Genomic DNA, 19,349 nt, shown 5'->3' on the forward strand with positions numbered 1-19,349 from the left:
GGACTGCCCTGTCGAGGGTTTTCCCCTGGTGCCACGTTGCGGGTTGAAGGAGGAGCCAGGCGACCTTTGTCCCACCCCACGGGACGGATCTGCCCAGGTGGACAAAACACAGGTGGTGGGGAGACAACAGGGTTCTGTGTGCACGTGTGTGTGTGCAAGCACGTGTGCGTGGGTGTGGTGAGGGAGCATTTCCAGATGCAGAGATCAGGGGCCACCTCATGGTCGTGTCCCAGTGGATGGGGCATCCAAAGGAATATGACCCTCAGGACCCCGGGACCCACCGCTTACCTAGTCGCCCGGTCAACCCTGCTTGACAGGAGAGGTGGGAGAGATGGGGGAGGCAGAGGAGACGGGAGAGAAGGGGGAGGGGAGACCCATTTTCCGCTGCTGCAAACACGGCAACTCCAAATTACCAGAACGGGGGCACGGGGGAGGTATGTGTGTGAACGGGTTTGAGAGTCCCTGCTTGGTAGTGCGGCCTAGTGGAAAGGGCGTGGGCCCGGAGGCAGAGGACCTGGCTTCTAAACCCGGCTCTGCCACGTGCCTGCTGTGAGACTTTGGGCAAGACGGTTATCTTTTCTGTGCCTCCGTGTCCTCATCTGTAAAATGGGAATTAAATCCTACTCCCTCCTACTTCGACTGTGAGCCCCGTGTTAACCGCTTACTCTGTGTCAAGCACCGTGCCTCGGTTACCTCATCTGTGGAATGGGGATTAAATCCTACTCCCTCCTATTTAGACTGTGAGCCTCATGGGGGAGAAGGGACTGTGTCCAACCTGATTCTCTTATATCTATCCCAATGCTTAGAAGAGTGCCTGACTTAGTAAGCGCTTGATAAATTTCATAATAATAATAATAATAGTCACTACTACTAATAGTAATAATAATAACGTGGAAGCTGCCAGTCCCCAATTCCCCCCACCTCTCAGGTCGTCCCATGAGTCACCCTGCTGAGGGAATTCCTCCGTTTAGTCTCTGTTTATTTATTGAATTGCTCACTTCTGTATCCCTGCTGTTACTCTTATTCCTATGGTATGTTTGCCATTTGTGTTTGCCTGACTCCCCAGCAGACTTTGAACTGCCAGAGAGCAGCGGCCTTCTCTTTACTTCTTCTGCGTGTTCTCGGGTGCCCGGCATAGCACTCTGCCCATAGTAAAGCACCCGGTAGAGCTCACAGAACCCAGTATTCAGTTCCTACTTTGTGCAGAGCACTGTCCCGATCATTTACAGTGTATCTAGCAATGTGGAGAAGGGACACTGTTTCCTAGTGGAAAGAGCCTGGACTTAGGAATCAGAGGACCTGGGTTCTACTTCTGACTCTGGCACTTCCCCGCAGTGTGACCTTGGGCAAGTCGCTGAACTTCCCGGCACCTCAGTTTCCTCAACTGTAAAATAAGGAGTCGATGCCTGTTCTCCCTCCTACTTAGAATGTGAGCCCCAGGAGGGACAGGGGCTGTGTCTGACCTGATTCACTGGTATCTACCCCAGGGTTTAAAACATTCGATCGTATTTATTGAGCGCTTACCGTGCGCAGAGCACTGTACCAAGCGCTTGGGTAGTACAATTCAGCAACAGAGACAGTCCCTGCCCACAACGGGCTGGCACGTAATAAGCGTGTGACAAATGCCAACGTCATAACGATATAGCACTACACTCCTACCGTTTGCGGAGCACTGTACTGGAAGCCTACTGTGCACAGAGCACTATGTCGGATGCTTTCTGTGCCCAGAGTGCTGTACTGGAGGCCTACTGGATGCGGAGCACTGCGCTGGGTGCTTGCTTTGTCCTGAGTGCCTTGCTAGGTGCCTACTGTGCCTAGAGTGCTGTGCTGAGTGTCTACTATGAACAGAGCACTGTACTGGACCCCTGGGGGAGCGTTCGGGAGAAATAACTGGGACTTTGTCATCCCGAAGAGGAGACAGGTAGGTAGAACATGGCTGACGCGCAGCCGTTTGGAAATAACAGGCACAAGCGAACGAATCCGTCGCTAACGAGTACATGACTCTTCACGGGCGCAGGTGGGATGGCAGGACCGGGAAGGGGTTCGATCAGGGAAGGCCTCCTGGAGGAGGTGGCCCTGAAAAGACGCCGACCGTGCCCCCACGGGAAGCCTCTCTGCCACCAGCCTTAGTGGAAAGAGCCCGGGCCTTGGGAGTCAGAGGTCGTGAGTTCTAATCCCGCCTCCGCCACTTGTCTGCCGTGTGACCTTGGCAAACCGCTTAACAGCTCTGGACGTCAGTCCCCTCCTCTGTAAAATGGGGATTAAGACTGGGAACCCCACGTGGGACAGCCTGATAACCCTGTATCTATCCCTGCGTTTAAAACAGAGCTCGGCACGTAGTGAGCGCTTAACAAATACCTTCATCATCATGATTTTGCTCGGGGCGAAAAACGTTCTTTCTGAGGGTTTGATCTGGGGTGTGAAGGGGGAGGCCGATCGAAGTTGGGGGGGGGGGGCGGGAAAGGGGTCGTTTTTTACAGGCTGGGCCTCTGGGCCTCTCTCTGCCTGAAAGGGCCCTCGTGTTGGCCGAGGGCCGCCCGAAATGGGGCCCGGGCCGCTGGCGGGGAGGGGCGTGTTGGGGGGGCTGGGGGTTGGGAGCTGGGGAGGAGGGGGCGGCTCTGGGTCTGGTTGCTACAATCAGCCTTCTTTCACACAGGTGTGTTTATGCCCCAGGCCGGCTGGCCCCAGTCCAGCCTATTGAGAGAGGCTCAATTCTACAATAAGCACCGCGTTGCAGAGAACTCGGGGCGGGGGGCTCCGGGGAGGGGGCGGGACGGAGCGTCAAAGGAGATGCCTGAGAGCGCTGGCGGGGCCGAGAAAATTCCTGTTGCCGCTGTCAAAGCTTGTTCCTGTTAGAGAGGGGAGATGCGGCCCCCTCTTCCTCCCCCTTCGGTCCGTCTTGGCTGCCTCGGGACAGAAATCCCAACGGAGCCGCCCCCCTCAAAGCCCGACCTCCTGCCCCTGCCCACCGTCCCTCGCCCCCACCCATTCCCCCTGGCAGGGCCGGGAGATGGCTTCGGCCGGCCCTGTTGGCGGAAAATCGATCGGCCCAAATGGTGGGGGCTGTACTGGGCGCCTCTTGTCAGCAGAGGGCTCCCACTGTGTGCTGAGCGCTGTCCTGGCCTCCCACTAAGGGCAGAGCCCCGTGCCGGGTGCCAGACTGCTGTCCTGGGCTCCCACTCTGTGCGGTGTGCTGAGCCGCTGTACTGGGCTCCTACCGTGTGCAGAACGGCCGTACTGGGTGTCTACTGTACTGGGATCCTACTTATCTGCAGAGCGCTGCACTGAACGCCTTATTTTTTAAAAATGGTATTTGTATATGTGCCAGGTATTCTACTCATCACCGGGGCAGATGCACGCTAATGAGGTGGGACACAGTCCCTGTCCCCCATGGGGCTCACAGTCTTAATCCCCATTTTACAGATGAGGGAATTTAGGCACGGAGAAGTGAAGTGACTTGGCCAGGGTCACGCGGCAGAAAAGTGGTGGAGTCAGGATGAGAACGCAGGTCCTTCTGCCTCCCTGGCCTGAGTTGGATCCCCTAGGCCGGGCCCACTGTCCACAGAGTTCTGTACCAAGCACCTCCTGTCTGCAGAGGACTTTACTGGAAGCCTGCAGTGAAGAGAGCAGCCCTGGGTGCCTACCCTCTGTGGAAAACTGTACCGGATGCCCGTCTAGTACAGGCGATCAATCGATCGGCATGGCTTAGTGGAAAAAGCCCGGGCTTTTCCAATGGGTTCTAATCCTGGCTCTGCCACTTTTCAGCTGTGTGATTTGGGGCAAGTCACTTCACTTCTCTGCGCCTGTTACCTCATCTGTAAAATAGGGATTAAGACTGTGAGCCCCACGTGGGACAACCTGATTACCTTGTATCTACCACAATGCTTGGCACATAGTAAGTGCTTTACAAATACCATCATCAACATTATTATTGTTATTATTAATCAGTGGTATTTATTGAGCATTTCCTGTGTGCAGAGAATGGACTAAGCACTTGGGAGAGGACAATACACTAAAGTTTACAATCAAATGGGGGAGGCGGATGTTTTAAAAAACTGTTGACCGGGCATCTCCTCTGTGCGAACCGGTGCCCTGGGCACATAATGTTGTTGACTTGCTACCTACTATTTGCAAAATGCTGTATTGAGCGCTCCGGAGAGTCTGCCAAAGGAGACCTCCTCTTTTGATGCCAGAGACCCGGACCACAAAGTAAACGCACAATCCGATCAGGGCTGACTCTTCCCCAACTCTTCTCCGTCGGTGTCTCTCTAGAGAAGCGGGATCTTAATGTCCAGAGTAAAACTTTCAAAGTAATTCTGTTTCCAGTGGAGTCCCAACCGCTAGAAATCTCTTTGTTGACTCTGTGTTATAAGAGAAGCAGCATGGCTTAGTGGCAAGAGCACGGGCTTGGGAGTCAGAGGTCGTGAGTTCTAATCCCGCCTCCACCACTTGTCTGTCCTTTGACCTTGGCCAAGTCACTTCACTTCACTGTGCCTCAGTTATCTCGTCTGTAAAATGGGGATTAAGACTGTGAGCCCCACATGGGACAACCTGATTACCTTAGATCTACCCCAGCGCTTAGAAGAGTGCTTGGCACAGAGTAGGCGCTTAACAGATACTGTAATTATTATAATTCCCCATTTTACAGATGAGGTAACTGAGGTCCAGAGAAGTGAAGTGACTTGCCCAAGGTCACACAGCAGATAATTGGGGGACCCGGGATTAAAACCCGTGACCTTCTGACTCCCAGGCTCCTGCTCCATCTACTATGCCATGCTGCTCTGGAGAGGAAAGGAGATCGGACTGGGTTCCTTGGTAACGGAGAGCTGGGACTTTGGAAAGGGCTTTTGAGGATTTTTTTTTTTCCCAGCAATCCCCATCTTCACTGGCCTCCTGAAACTTCACCTCCTCCAGGAAGTCTTCCCTGATTAATCTTCTTCCATCCAGCCCACATCCTCTCGACTGTCACCTCACCGGTTAAGCCCTCACCACCACCAGGAGCACCTGGGAGCTTACTGACCTACTTCCCCTACTATTAATAATTGTGGTATTAAGCGCTTACTGTGTGCCAAGTCCTGTACTATGCCCTGGGGCCAGATACAAGATAATCAGCTCCCACATGGGGCTCACATTCTAAATAGGAGGGAGAACAAGTATTGAATCCCAATTTTGTAGAAGAGGGAACCGAGGCACAGAGAAGTGAAGGGACTTTCTTTTTTTAAAAGATGCTTTTTATTAAGCTCCTACTCTGTGCCAGGCGCCATCCTAATCATGGGGATAGATCAATCAATCCTTCCCATTTATTGGGTTCTTACTTTGTGCAGAGCACAGATTGTACTAAGCACTTGGGAAAGTATGGTACAACTTACGGAGTTGGTAAACGTGTTCCTTGCCCACAAAGAGCTTAAAGACTAGAGAGAGAGAGAGAGAAAGACATTAATATAAATAGATGCAACGTACGTACTAATCTGGTTGGACGCAGTCCATGGCCCACAAGGGGCTCAAAGTCATAATTCCTATTTTATAGGTGAGATGACTGAGACCCAGATAAATTGAATGAGTTGCCCAAGGTCACCCAGCAGTCAAGTGGTGGAGCTGGGAGATTAGAATGCAGGTCCTCTGACTCCCAGGCTCTTTCCACTAGGCCACACTACTATTTCAAGCCCTGTTTTATCTATCCATCTTTCTCTTCCTTTTTCTCTGCCTACTGGCAAATTATTTTGGGTCTGTGTCTCCCTTCTGTCTTGCCTCTGTCGCACTCTCCTAAGTGGTCAATTCAGACCCCTGCCCCCTCCCCACCTGTAGGTGCTGCAAGAATTAGGTGCTTAGTACATTGCTCTGCACTCATTAAATATCACTGATTGATTTTGATAGATGGACTAGTTTGAGAAAGCAGTTGCGTAGCAGTAGTCAACCTTTTGGCTGCCCTTTGAAGAGAAAGATTTGGGGAGGCGGCCATTCTTCCCCAAGCCCCGGTTCGGCAAAAGATGACCGCAAAAAGCCATTTCTGCCACCCCAAGGAACCTCAAGTCCACTCCATGGCTACCAGCTGGCCCGCTTTTCCCCAGGAGGCAGAATGCGCCCTCAATAACACCCATTGTTGTGTTAAAAAAAAAAAACCGTTGCAAAGGGCTCAGGAGTGGGAACCCCGCTTTTCCCCTTAATGTAAACACTCTGACCCGGTAACCAGAGAATTGGCCTTCTGGTCAACCTTTACCCTTCCCTTTAATTATTCGTTTGAAGATGGGGGAGGCTGGGGGGCCTGCTGAGACCCCCGCCGAGACCCAAGGCTGCTGGAGAGCGGCGGTGGGGACTAGGAGGGGGAGACGGAAGCAAGCGAGGAGTCACCAGATATGAATGATAAAAGAAAAAAAAGGGGAGAAACTAAAAAGGGGGAGGAGAAATGGCAATTCCGATTTTTGCTTAACAAGTGGGCAGCTGGGAAAAGAGGGGGGGAAACAAGCTGGAATTCCAAGTCCATAAAGGAGGGTCCCGCCATCCTCACCTCCCGCCCCCACCGCCCACCCCCGAGCCCCATCCCATCTGGGTCTTTCATTAGAGTCTCCCGGGAGGAGAGAAAACAGTTTTATCAGGATTGCGGCTCATCTCCCTGGGCTTTAACTTTTACTGATTAAAGGCCCCCCACCCCCGGCCGGCTCGCCAGGGGGTGGGGGGCAGCACGGTGGGAAAATGAAGCCCACCGGCTGTATCCTATCTACCCCAGCGGCTCTCACAGTGCTTGGCACAAGAGCAAGCTCTTAACAGATACCATGATGATGATCATCTTGGGGGTCCTCAGGCCCCCGGCCTTCCCAACTCAGCTAAGGCGAAATCACCATCTCAAGAGGGGACCACGGGGGGGGGGGGGGCGGGGGTAAGGGGGAACAGGCAGTATCTCCCTTTGTTTTTCGCCTCTTCGCCTCTTGAGGCAGAGGATGTTTTTGACAACTGTGTTATATTCTCTTAAGGCTTAAAGAAGGCCTTTGTTTTGGAAACAAACAGAAAAATGCAAAAAAAAAAAAGTCCTTTGCTGTTCTGGCAATTTTTCTTTTCACCTGCCCAGAGGGAACCTCCTCCCCCTTGCTGGGTGCAGATACAGGGCCTCGGGGTCCGGGGTCCAGCGGGCGGTCCGGAGAAAGTGACCCTTCCGTGCGGGACTCCTGGCTGCCGCACAGATGCACCATTTCCGAAGGAGGGGCCCGGAGCCGGGAGGAGGCCTCCAGCGCTGGCCACAAGTCGCCACTGTTTATTTATTCATTTTTTCCGAGAGAGTGTGTGTATTTCTTAAGCGTTTATAATGTGCCAGGCACTGTACTGAGTGCTGGGGTGGATACAAGATAATCAGGTTGGACACAGTCCCTATCCCAGATGGGGCTCACAGTGTTAATCCCCATTTTACAAATGAGTTAATCGAAGCACAGAGAAGTTAATTGACTCGCCCAGGGTCACACAGTAGACAAGTGGCAGAGCCAGGATTAGAGGCCAGGTCCTTCTGACTCCCAGGCCTGTGCTCTACCCACTAGCCCACTCTGCTTATCTCAGGTTTAAGACTTGAAAGAGAAATGGGAACGTGGAGGGGGAGAGAGCCAGAGGTGTTCATTTTCGATTCCTCTAAATTCGTGGGCGGGGAATGTGTCTGTTACGTTGTCGTGATGTACTTGCCCAACTGCTTCGTACAGTGCTCTGCACGCATTGAGTGCTCAATAAATACGATTGATTTATTGATCTTCCTGGAGGTGAGATCTCTGAACCCGTAGTGGCCACAGCGGGCTCGGAATAGTATCGACGGAACCCATGTGCAGAGCTCTGTAACAGTTGCCTACTCCGTGCAGAACGTTGTGCTGGATGCCTACTGTGTGTAAAGTGCTGTACTAGGTGTTTATTCCGTTTACAGTGCTGTACTTGGCATTTGCTTTGTACAGAGCACTGTGCAGAGTCCCTACTCTGTGCAGAGCGCTACGAGGAGCACTTGGGTGAGTGTAATAGAAACACGAGGCTGGAATTAAGCCTGGGAATAAACTCTAGAATGTCATCTTTTAAAACGGGGAGAGGGGAGATCTCTCTCTCTCTCTTGCAAATGTGTGGGAGAACGCACACATCATTAAAGGCACGAGGACAAGGGGGCCCGGCAGTGATAGGAAATGGCTGTTTTTATTAAGTTTGGGGAAATAAAGCAGATTTCGTTATGGTTTTACTCAGTTTGCGCATGAATATTTGATGGGTAATTATTGAGCATTAAAGGAATATGAAGTAGGCACTGGGGCATGGGTTTCCAGCACAATTAGATGGAGGCCCTGCAGACTCGCCTGCCCCCCACCCCCCACCCCCTGCAGCTCCCCACCCCCATCCCTCCCTGCCAGGGCGGCCTTTCCCGGGGAGTCGAAAGGTGTCTCGGCTTGTGGTTGTTGCTTTTCCCTCGTCTGTCCTCGGGCCGAAGCGACCCCAGCCGGTGCTGACCTCCACGTGACCCCGGGCTTCCTGGGCGGTGGCCGCGGGGCAGCGGGGCTCATCTAATGGGCATCGCCCCCGGTCATCGCGAGGGCCCCGCGGCCGGTGCGGCCCTCCCCAGAGAGTGGACATAGCCTCTGTTTGTCTCTGAGGGCCGGTGTGGCGCTCCCGGGAGAATGGATATCACCTCTGGTCTCTGTGGGCCAGCGTGGCGCTCCCCGGAGAGTGGACTTCACCTCTGGTCTCTGTGGACCGCTGTGGCACTCCTCAGAGAGTGAACGTAGCCTCTTTTGGTCTCTGTGGGCCGGTGTGGCGTTCCCTAGACAGTGGACATCGCCTCTGGTCTCTGAGGGCCGGTGTGACGCTTTCCAGGGAGTGGACATCACCTCTGCGGGAAGGCGCGGAGAGGCGGAAGTGGCTCTTGCGGTGAAGGGGGAGCCCCTATTTCCCGGGGATGGGGATGAGGGCGAGGTGAAGTGGCCACCGGGTCCCCCCACCCCCTGCCACTCCGAGGACAGCCGCCACCTCGGGGTGGTCTGCCCCGAGGCTCCCGCTCTATCCCGCGCCCTGGCCACTCGGGTCCACGCTCGTCCGGGAATCCTTGCAGGGTTTAAAAACCGCGACTTTTATCTCCCCCACTCACGGGACTGCTGCGGGATTGCGGGGGATGGAAGGTTGAAGCGGCGATGCAGGGTGCCACGGGAGCTGCGGGACATGGCAGGTTTGCGGCGGTGTCGCAGGGCTGCCAAGGGGTCGCAGGGGGTTGCCGGGATGCCAGGGTGCGTGGGGTGGGGATGGGGTGATCCCCCAAGCCAGCTCCCCGCCCCACGGGGCCGCTGACCACCCGCTCTGTCCTGACCGTTGCAGGTTCATCAATGCCCGGAGAAGGATAGTACAGCCCATGATCGATCAGTCCAACCGAGCAGGTGAGCACCACCTTGGCGTTTGAGTTCCGGGCCCTGCCCATGCGGGCCGGTCCGAGGAGCCCGGCTATTCCACGTGCCCCTGACAGAAGCAGCGTGGCTTAATGGAAAGAGCCCGGGCTTGGGGGTCAGAGGTCATGGGTTCTAATCCGGATCTGCCCCTTGTCTGCTGTGTGACCTTGGGCAAATCACTTAACTTCTCTGTGCCTCAGTTCCCTCATCTGTAAAATGGGGATGAAGACTGTGAGCCCCACGTGGGACAACCTGATTACCTTGTAACTACCCCAATGCTTAGAACAGAGCTTGGCACATAGTAAGCTCTTAACAAATGCCATCATCATCATCATCCCGGCACATTGCCGGGCAGGCTGGGCCGGGGGAGCCCCCCCCACACCCACACAGCAGTGCGTACGGCTCCCCGCTGGCGGAGGTAGGGGCCGCAGGGGGAGGGTGGGGTGTATGCGTGTGTGTATGTAGGGGTGTCACAAAAGATGAAACATCTCGGAGACTTTACCGACTGCTACATCTTAAAGGGTTAAAAATTGTTATTATTGCTATTATTATTATGGCATTTGTTAAGCGCTTACTATGTGCCAAGCACTGTTCTAAGCGCTGGGCTAGATACAAGGTAATCAGGTTGTCCCATGTGGGGCTCACAGTCTTAATCCCCATTTTACAGACGAGGCACAGACAAGTGAAGTGGTTTGCCCAAGGTCACACAGCTGACAAGTGGCGGAGGCGGGATTAGAACTCACGACCTCCGACTCCTAAACCCGTGCTTTTTCCACTGAGCCCCGCTGCTTCTCCAAAAGATCTTTTCTCTCTGAAAAGATCATCTCCCGACCCCCCCTCCCCCCCCGGCCCCTGCCCCTTCTCCCTGCTCCCCCCCAGCTCTGGAAGCCCTCCGTCCACTGCCAGGTGTGTGTGTGGGGATGGTGGGGGGCGGTGGGAGGTGGGGGTCTTGGGCCAGGAAACAAGAGAGCCAGCCCAGGTCACTATCTCCAGGGCCAGCATGGGTGGTGGCCCTCGAGGGGCCCAGAGCGGCCCAGAGCGGCCCAGAGCTCTTGTGTGTGCCTGGATGTGCGCGTGTGTCTACGGGTTTTACCACGCGTGCGTCAGTTCACACCTCCCCTCTCCCCAGTAGAAAGGCTGGTCAGGAAACACATGACTGATGAAACTTGTCCGCAGAGCCCCCCTCTCCACCCCCATTCACTAGGCCCCCTCCCCACCGACCCTTCAGAGAGAAGCTCCCGGTCCCAGTCCGGGGCCGAAGCCCCCCTCCCCCCCCACCACCCCCGGCCCAGAACAGGGCAGGAAGGGTTTCCGAGCGGAGCCTGGAACCTGGAACGGCTGCTGACGCCTGCTGTGTCTTCTCTTCTTTCTCCTCTGTGACCCCGGTTTTGACTACAATCAGGTTTTCTTCTTGATCCTTCAGTGAGTCAGGGAGCAGCGTATAGTCCGGAGGGTCAGCCGATGGGCAGCTTTGTGCTGGACGGCCAGCAGCACATGGGGATCCGGCCTGCAGGTAAGGTCACTGCGGCCACGCCTGCCTCCTCTGCGTCGGGGGGTGGGAGGGGGCGGCCTGGGTCACGGCCTCACCTTTAAGACCAGGATGCTTTCGAACCTCTTCCGTTTTGCTTCCTGTGTCTCCATGCCCACAGTTCCCCTCGGCCCTCTAAACCAAAGGCTGCTGGTGCTCTGGCCTCTGACCGGACTCTCTCCCCCCCGTCCCCTCCCCCCGCCCACCTTGGCCGCTGGCGCTCTGACCTCTGACCGGGTGGACTCTCCCCTCTCTCCTGTCCAGGGCCAATGAGCGGGATGGGCATGAACATGGGTATGGACGGGCAGTGGCACTACATGTAACCTCTTCGCGGGAACCCGGCGCCGAGCCAGGGGACGTAAGTAGACGGTGACCACGGCGGTCGCGGGATCCATTGGGTGCTGACCCTGTGCCAGAGCTGCGCTGACCACCGGGATAGGTGCGGGAGAGTCCGATCGGACCCGGCGTGGGATGCAGCGTGGGTAGCGCCGTGGCCTAGTGGGAAGAGTCCAAGCCTGGGAGTCAGAGGACCAGGGTTCTAATCCCGGTTCCACCACTCATCTGCTGCGTTACCTCGGTCCGGTCACTTCGCTTCTCTGGGCTTCGGTTAGTTTATCTGTAAAATGAAGACTGTGAGCCCTGTGAGGGAGCTGATCGTTTGTATCTACTTCAGGGCTCAGCAGGGCTCTTGGTACATAGTAAGCGCTAAACAGATACTACTCTTATTATTACCCAGGGCCTGACTCACTGGGATCTCCTGGTCTAGAGGGAGAGAGAACGGGAATGATGTTCCCATATTAACGATCGATCAATCCGTGGTATTTACTGAGTGCCTGCTGCGTGCAGAGCACTGCACTAAGCACTTGGGAGAGTACAATGCAGTAGAGTCGGTAGACACCACCCTTGCCCACAGAGAGCTCTGGGAAACGGAGGAGGAAACCGAGGCGTAGACAAATCCTGTGGCCTGCCCTCGGGCAGGCAGGAGGCCGGTAGTCGCTAGCTCTGAGCACCGCTCCTTTTTCCGACTTCCCCGAGCACTTCGTTCCTTCTTGGGAAATCCAAGACACCGCCCCCCGCTTTTACTTTTCCCCTCCCAGAGAGGCCTGCCATGCCAAAAGGAAGCCTGGCTCTTCAGAAGAAGCAGCCATTCAGCATTGCCCCCCGTTATACCCCTTCGGAAAGGGGCAGGTGACAGCAGTCCTCCGGGGCTACCGGTCAGCAGGAGGGCCTTCTCCCCTTCGAGATGGAGTAGGGGGACGGGGGAGCAGGGTCCCGAGTCTCCCGCCATCACCGCGACGCGGGACTTTTCAACTGGGGGGAAGGGAATTTAGCGTGTTGGGGCGCCAGTTGACTGGAGTGAAATTAAGCCGGCCTCAGAGAAGCGATAAAAAAAAAAAAAGCAAAGTGGAACTGTCCTTTGAGTGACATAAATCTGTCAGGCAAGGATTGATGCCCAAATTATCTTATATGCAAAGATGAAATGCTGTAGTTCATTATGCACAGTCTAGATCTATGACAGCAATGACACCATTGATTCTTCACCAGGGAGTTTGGTGTGTTTTGATTATTTTTTACATGTGCCTACTGACTTTCGACATGAGACAGAAAGCCAGGCAAAGCCAGTCGATAAATTTAAAGGGAGAGACATCCAGGAGCAGCCGAAGACGGAGGACTGGATTTTTCACCAGTGCCGAACGGCTGAACTAGGATTACGGAAGCCCATCAGGACTTTAAAGCTTCAAGTGCTTTTGGCATCTGAAAAAAAAAAATCCGGAGTCTGCAGACTGGATGGGGCTCTGGGAGGAGAGACACCAGAGCAGAGAAGATCTCGTCCAAGGCAGAAACTTCCTTGTTTAATGAGGCAGAGTAGAACAACAAGTATCTTTGATTAAATCACCCTCTATATGTAAATAGAGGCCAGAGGTTTATCGACCATCTCTGGGGAGAGGGCTGGGGGGGGAGTCGGGGTGAGGGGTGGGGGGGTGTCCCTTTGGCCGAGCACAGGGAAAGAGAGCCATTCTCTTCCCCTCCTGACGCTGTCAAAAATGTCGAAAGCAATGTCCCCTAAAACAGCACCAGAGAAAACATTTGCTCAGCTTGGGTAGTTCTTAATATAAGGCCATATCATTTCTAGCCTATTTAATTACATAACATATTTTATGCTTCATGACCAATTACATTAATAGCTTAATACAGAAGAATATTATCCTCTCTTGATTTGATTATGCAGCCACACAATATGGTATATTGGGTACTTAATTAACATCATCCATTGCACAGGCTTCTAGGAGTGGAATAAACAGAGGACTGGGACGAGGCAGACCGCATGATTGTCCGTTAATAATGGGCCTCGGATCTCCTGGACCAAGCTACCGCGGCGTCTGAGCCTCTAGGTCACCAGCTTACGGGGTCGGAAACATCTGTTGGGTTTCTCCGACCGGGCGCCCCCGAGATTCTGCTGAGGGGAAACGGCCAGGACCGGCCCCAGACGCGGATCGCTCCCCCCGCCCCCGCCCCGCCCCCCATCCCGTCCCGCTCTCGAGGCCACGCGATGTGGTTCCTGGCTTTCCCCCGCCTCCCCCCAAAAGCCTCCTGGGTTTGCAGGTATAATCCGCTGTGCGAGCCTGCTGGCCTTGCCTTCACATCTGACCTCTGACCCCTGCGATCTCCTTGGCCGGCTGTTGCCAGAGCGATACCAGGCCCCCTATAAAACACACACACACACACACACACACACACACACTCACTCTCCCTCACCCGTAGGCACTGGGAAATCTAAACCTCAGTTCGCCCCCCGACCCTTACCTCCCACCCCCGAAAGCACACACACACTGGACTTTCGCCTGCGCATAATAATTCTTCTTGAGCAAATGCAGATGCAGTCAAATTTCGAGTTGTGTCGCTAGCTCCTTTGCAGTGCTTTTTCTGCAGGATGAGAGGGAGATCGCTCCATGGGGCGGGGCAAATTTGACTTTAGAGTTTTTCGTTCTTGTTGCATTTTACCGAGGAAGTGCCCCCGAGAGGACTTGGACGGAATGTTGCCCCTTTATGACACTTGGCTGCATTAAATATTTAGTTCTGTTGTGTTGCATTATACGGCCGTGTGATGAAATTAAATGCAAACGACAATTTGAATGCCTGCAAACATTGGCACGGCTCTGTAGCTAAATTTAGAAGATTTGCAGTGTCGTGTGTGTGGATGTGTGTGTATGTGTGTGTGTGTTTTCCCAGTTCATCTTTGTTGGGGAAAGGGAAAAGGCAGTATATGCTTTGGTAAATGACTAACTTCTCTCCGCTCTCTCTCCCTTTCTCGACTGCTCTTCCTCCCCTCCCCTCCCATCTTTTCCCCTGACTCTCCCCTTTTTCTCCCATTCTCCCTTCTTTCTCTCTCCCACTCGATTCCCCTCTTCTCTCTCCTCTCCCCCTCCCCCCCCCTCCCCCTCCCCCCCTCCCCCATTCCTCCCTCTGGATTTCTGTCTCTCTCTGCTCCCCCCAATCTCCCTCTCCATCCCTCTCCAGGTCTGCACAGCCAAGGGACTCGTGTTTCCCAGGAAAGCCAAACGGGGATGGGTGGGACCTCGCCCGAGTGACAGCTCACCCCGGATGGCCCCACCCCCTCCTTCATCGAGACCCGGGCCCACCCCCCCCCACCCACCCCCTCCACCACCTCGTCCACCGCCGCCCTCCGCCCCGACGGCTCCGTCCTCGCCGGTGTGTCCCCACCCCTCAGCCGTGGTGATACAGGCAGGTCCCCATCCCTCACCCGGAATGACCGAACCAGTACAGAGATCCCCCCGATCCCAACCCCGAAACCCCTCGCCCCGAAAACGTCCAATTCATCATCGCCCATGGCGGTGGGCCCGTGGCGGTGGGCCTGTGGCTGTGGGCCCGTGGCAGTGGGCTCACGGTGGCGGGCGGGCGGCCTCCAGACGTTCGTGGCCGATCGTCTGAGGGAACTCAAGGGAAGAAACGCACTGAACCGGAAACTACACACAAACAAACACACACGCACACGCATGCACACGCATGCACCAACAACCCCCCCCACCACTCACACACACACACACACACGAAAAAGAAAAACTATTTTAAGACTTTGGAACTCTGACCCAACGCTGACATTCAATACGGAATCCCAGACCGCTGTGATTATTTTTACCTTGGTCGCTCGTCACCAAGCCGCAGAGTGGACCGGAGGAGAACCTGGGCGAGAAATCACGGGCTCCTTGAATTCGTCCTGCCCGATGGGAAAAAAAAACAAACAAACAAAAACAAAGCAGAAAGAGACTCTGAGAGTTATAACTACTGTAGTATAAACATAGGAACTAAGTTAAACTTGTACATTTCTGTCGATCGCTCCCATTATGTTGCCTCAGATAGTTTTAGAAGAAGAAAAAAAAAATATATCCTTGTTTTCCACACTATGTGTGTTGTCCCCAAAAGAAAAGACTATCTTGGTTCGTCAGTAATGTCCCTGTCCAGGAGAGATGGTGGAATATTTTGGAGAACAGCTTCTCCAGAGCCGAAGGAGGAGAGTTTTGCTGGACTTGGGACTCAAAGTCCAGCTCCAAGAATGTGTTCCATGCCTGGCTTTTGTTCTTTCTTCAGTGTGATCTTTGAGTTTCGAACAGATCTTTATGGTTTGTGCTTCATAAGCCGATCTCGATAATTATTATTATTATTGTTAATTATTATTATTGTTATTATTATTATTATTATTATTTGGACTCTTCGTCAAAGAGCCTCGAGGGTGAAGATACGAAGAGAGCTGACAGATTTTTCCAGGACTTCTGAGCCTTCGGTTTGGATCTATCAGTAAAGTCGGGCAGCGCTTCTCGACGACAAAAAACGTTACGGACGAACGGCCTCGGCGCCGGGCCTAGAACTTTGATCACGAACTCTCCAAGCCGGGGAAGACCAATCGAGCAAGAGGATAACTGTAAAACTTCGTACAGAGTTCGGTCTATTAATTGTTTCATGTTAGATATTCTATGTGTTTACCTCAATTGAAAAAAAAAAAGAATGTTTTTGCTAGTATCAGATCTGCTGTGGAATTGGTATTGTATGTCCATGAATTTCTTCTTTTCTCAGCACGTGTCCCTCACTAGAAGAAAATGCTGTTACCTTTAAGCTTTGTCAAATTTACATTAAAATACTTGTATGAGGACTGTGACGTTATGTTTAAAAAAAAAAAGGTGTTTCAAGTCACAAAATGCGGTAATAAATATTTCATTTTTTGATTTTTTTTTTTTTTTTTGGTAGGGTTTTGTGGTGTTTATCGTTTCCAGGAGAGACTGCCTTGGGCGAGTGTACGTGGTTCTGAAAATGAGGTCTTTACCTCCAAGTTCAGAGGAGGCTGAGGGATTTCAGTTCCTAATGTAGATGAGGTCGGGACCAATCGGCCGTACGTTCCACCCGGCGGCCCCTAGGACAGAAAACCCTTGGAAGAATTAAAGTGTGAGTGTGCGCGTGTGTTCATGTACCCATGCCACGGGGGAAGGCTCTGAGAGATTCTTCTCCATCCTTGGCCCACGACTCATTTCAGTGCTCTGCATACGGTAAGCGCTCACTCAGTACTATTGACTGTGAGCTCCTGGAGGGCAGGGATCATGTCTCCTACCTCTATTATACTCAGCGTGGCTCAGTGGAAAGAGTCCGGGCTTGGGAGTCAGAGGTCGTGGGTTCTAATCCCGACTCCGCTGCTTGTCAGCTGTGTGACCTTGAGCAAGTCACTTCACTTCTCTGGTCCTCAGTTCCCTCATCTGTAAAATGGGGATGAAGACTGTGAGCCCTACGTGAGCCATACCTCATTACCTTGTATCTACCAGCGCTTAGAACAGTGCTCGGCACATAGTAAGGGCTTAACAAATACCAACATTATTATTATTATATTCTCCCAAGCTCTTAGTACAGGGCTCCGCACACTGCAAGTGCTCAAGAAACACTACCGGTTGTGAAATCCTTGAGGACAAGGAGCGGGTCTACTATCTTTCCTGGACTCTTCCCCAGTGTTTGAAACAGGGTTTGGCACTCTATAAATATAGTTGACTGTAAACTCCTCGAAGGCAGGGAGGATATCTACTAACTCTAATGGACCCCCCAAGTGCTCAGTACAGCTCAACACATTGTAGGAGCTCAGTAAATATTGATCGAAAGTGCCTCGGAGGTGGAGGATGTGCCTACTGACTCTATTGGCTTCTCCCAAGTGCTCGCCACAGTGCTCGGCACACAGGACAGTGTAAGCTCCTCGGGGGGCCAGGGTTGTGTCTACTAACTCTATTAGAGAAGCAGCGTGGCTCAGTGGAAAGAGCACGGGTTAAGGAGTCAGCGGTCATGGGTTCTAATCCCGGCTCCGCCACTTGTCCGCTGCGTGACCTCGGGCAAGTCACTTCACTTCTCGGTGCCTGAGTGACCTCATCTGTAAAATGGGGATTAAGACTGTGAGCCTCACATGGGACAACCCGATTACCCTATATCTACCCCAGTGCTTAGAACAGTGCTTGGCACATAGTAAGTGCTTAACAAATACCAACATTATTATTATTATTGTTGGCTTCTCCCAAGTGTTCAGGATAGTGCTCTACACACCGAAGTTGCTCAGTCAATGCCATTGATGATCGATCGAATGAAGATTACCTTCACGATCTCCCGCCCGCCCACCTCTGCTTCTTTGCCCGAATGTTCGATCCATCAATCAATCAATCATTCAATGGAATTTATTGAGTCCGTGCTGTGTGCAGAGCACGGTACTAATTGCTTGGGAGACTGCACTATAAGGCAGTTGTTAGACACGTTCCCTGCCCGCAACGAGCTTACAGCCTAGATGAGAAGACAGACTTTAATACGAATAAATGAATAGCGGTTATGTACATAAGTGCTAGGAAGCTGAGGGAAGGGTGAAAAATGGGGAAAATCCAAATGCAAAAAAGCCATAACAGGGAGGAACATTATTGTGGATAAATCCATTCATATTTGATCTCTGCCAAAATAAAGATTGGGCTCTGGGTTCTGTTGTTTCCTTAGTTTTATTACACATCAGCTCAAGAAATTTTGAAGGGTACAAAATACTCACTGGTATTCTTAAATCTCATTTTTTTTTTTGCTCACTCCAAAACTTGTAGATGAAATGGAATCCTGAATATTCAAAACCAGAAGGCCTCATCAAGCTTCGGAAAAGCCTGCGGTCCCTTAGGCGTCTGGTCAGTAGCCCTATAGTCATCTCTCAATCAATCACTCAATCGATCAGTGATATTTATTGAGCATTTACCACATGCAGAACACTGTACTAAATGTTTGGGAGAGCGCAATACAAGTTGGTAGACATAATCCCCGCCCTCAAGGATCTTACCGTCTACTGTGTACAGCGAACTATATTAAATGCTTGGGTGAGTCTCGTGTAAGAGATTGCTGCCTTCAAGGATCTTGCAGTTTACTGTGTGCAGAGCACTGTACTGAACGCTAGGTAGAGAACAATGCAATAGAGTTGGCATGATCCTTACCCTCAGGGAGCTTACACTCTATTGTGAGCAGAGCACTGCGCTGGAAGCTTGAGAGAGAACAATACAATAAAGTTGGTAGACACTATCCCTGCCCTCAACAAGCTTCCATTCTGGAGGGTAGATGGAATGCTTTATTTATGTGTGAATGAGGGTCCATAAGCTGAGGAGTTTATTATTATTACCACTATTAATAATCATATATTCCTTAACAATTAATAATGATAATAATAACAACATCTGTTAAGCCCTTACTAAATGCCAAGTACTGTACTACACGCTGGGGCGGATATAAGGAAATCAGGTTGGATGCAGGAATTTTTTTATCTCATTTAATAGAAGAGGTTGCCAGAATTTTTTTTATTTAAATCCATCTTAGTGGCCAATCTCGGAGTCTCACATGGCTACTGCCGTTCATCTTTCACCTGTTCCTGTCGGATAAATTAGGTGAGTCGTCGTGGGCCTTGTCTGGTAGCTGTGCATCTAAATCTGCAACCTTAGCATTTTCCCCCAAATCTTAATTTTCTGCCTCTAAATTTAGACATGCAAATATTTGTATACTGATAGCGAGGCCTTGGTCGCGGTGCGAGAGAAATTCCTTGGCTCAGCAAAAGAGAGGAGTCAGGGAGAGGGGAGAGGCGGCAGGGAGGCTCTCGGGGGGGAGGGAGGGAAAGGGGTGGGAGACATGGGGGAGAGGGAGGAGGGTCCCCCATTTCCGATCTGTCCCCGAGGGGCAGAGAGGGGGAGAGTTTCTGTACCCCGGGATGAGGAGAAAGTGACTTCACCGTCCAAGATCTCCTGGTTTGTATTTTCTAAACAGAAGGTTGTGGGGAGGGGGGAGGACAGGAGTGAAGTTCTGGAGGGAAGGGGCAGGAGTTGGGGGGCTCAGAATGGGAAAAGCGGTCGAGATTTAAATAATTCATTCAATCGTATGCATTGAGC

The 19,349-nt window shown here is 52.5% G+C and overlaps 1 protein-coding gene across 4 annotated transcripts in view; it reads left to right on the forward strand.

The window, feature by feature from the left end:
- MEIS2 (Meis homeobox 2) overlaps positions 1-14,564 on the forward strand; it is a 123,649-nt gene extending 109,085 nt beyond the window's left edge. For 2 of the 4 annotated variants that reach the window (XM_029078195.2, XM_029078196.2), the window contains exons 10-13: positions 9,316-9,374; positions 10,786-10,896; positions 11,176-11,269; positions 14,431-14,564. In XM_029078195.2, coding sequence (XP_028934028.1) covers positions 9,316-9,374; positions 10,786-10,896; positions 11,176-11,234 — 229 coding nt within the window. In that variant the 3' untranslated portion in view covers positions 11,235-11,269; positions 14,431-14,564. The remainder of the gene's footprint in view (positions 1-9,315; positions 9,375-10,785; positions 10,897-11,175; positions 11,270-14,430) is intronic. The other 2 variants (XM_029078197.2, XM_029078198.2) reach the window with 1 other exon arrangement.
- The last annotated feature ends 4,785 nt before the right edge of the window (positions 14,565-19,349 follow it).

This window comes from Ornithorhynchus anatinus, chromosome 13 (assembly GCF_004115215.2).
Source record: "Ornithorhynchus anatinus isolate Pmale09 chromosome 13, mOrnAna1.pri.v4, whole genome shotgun sequence".
Classification (NCBI taxonomy): Eukaryota; Metazoa; Chordata; class Mammalia; order Monotremata; family Ornithorhynchidae; genus Ornithorhynchus; species Ornithorhynchus anatinus.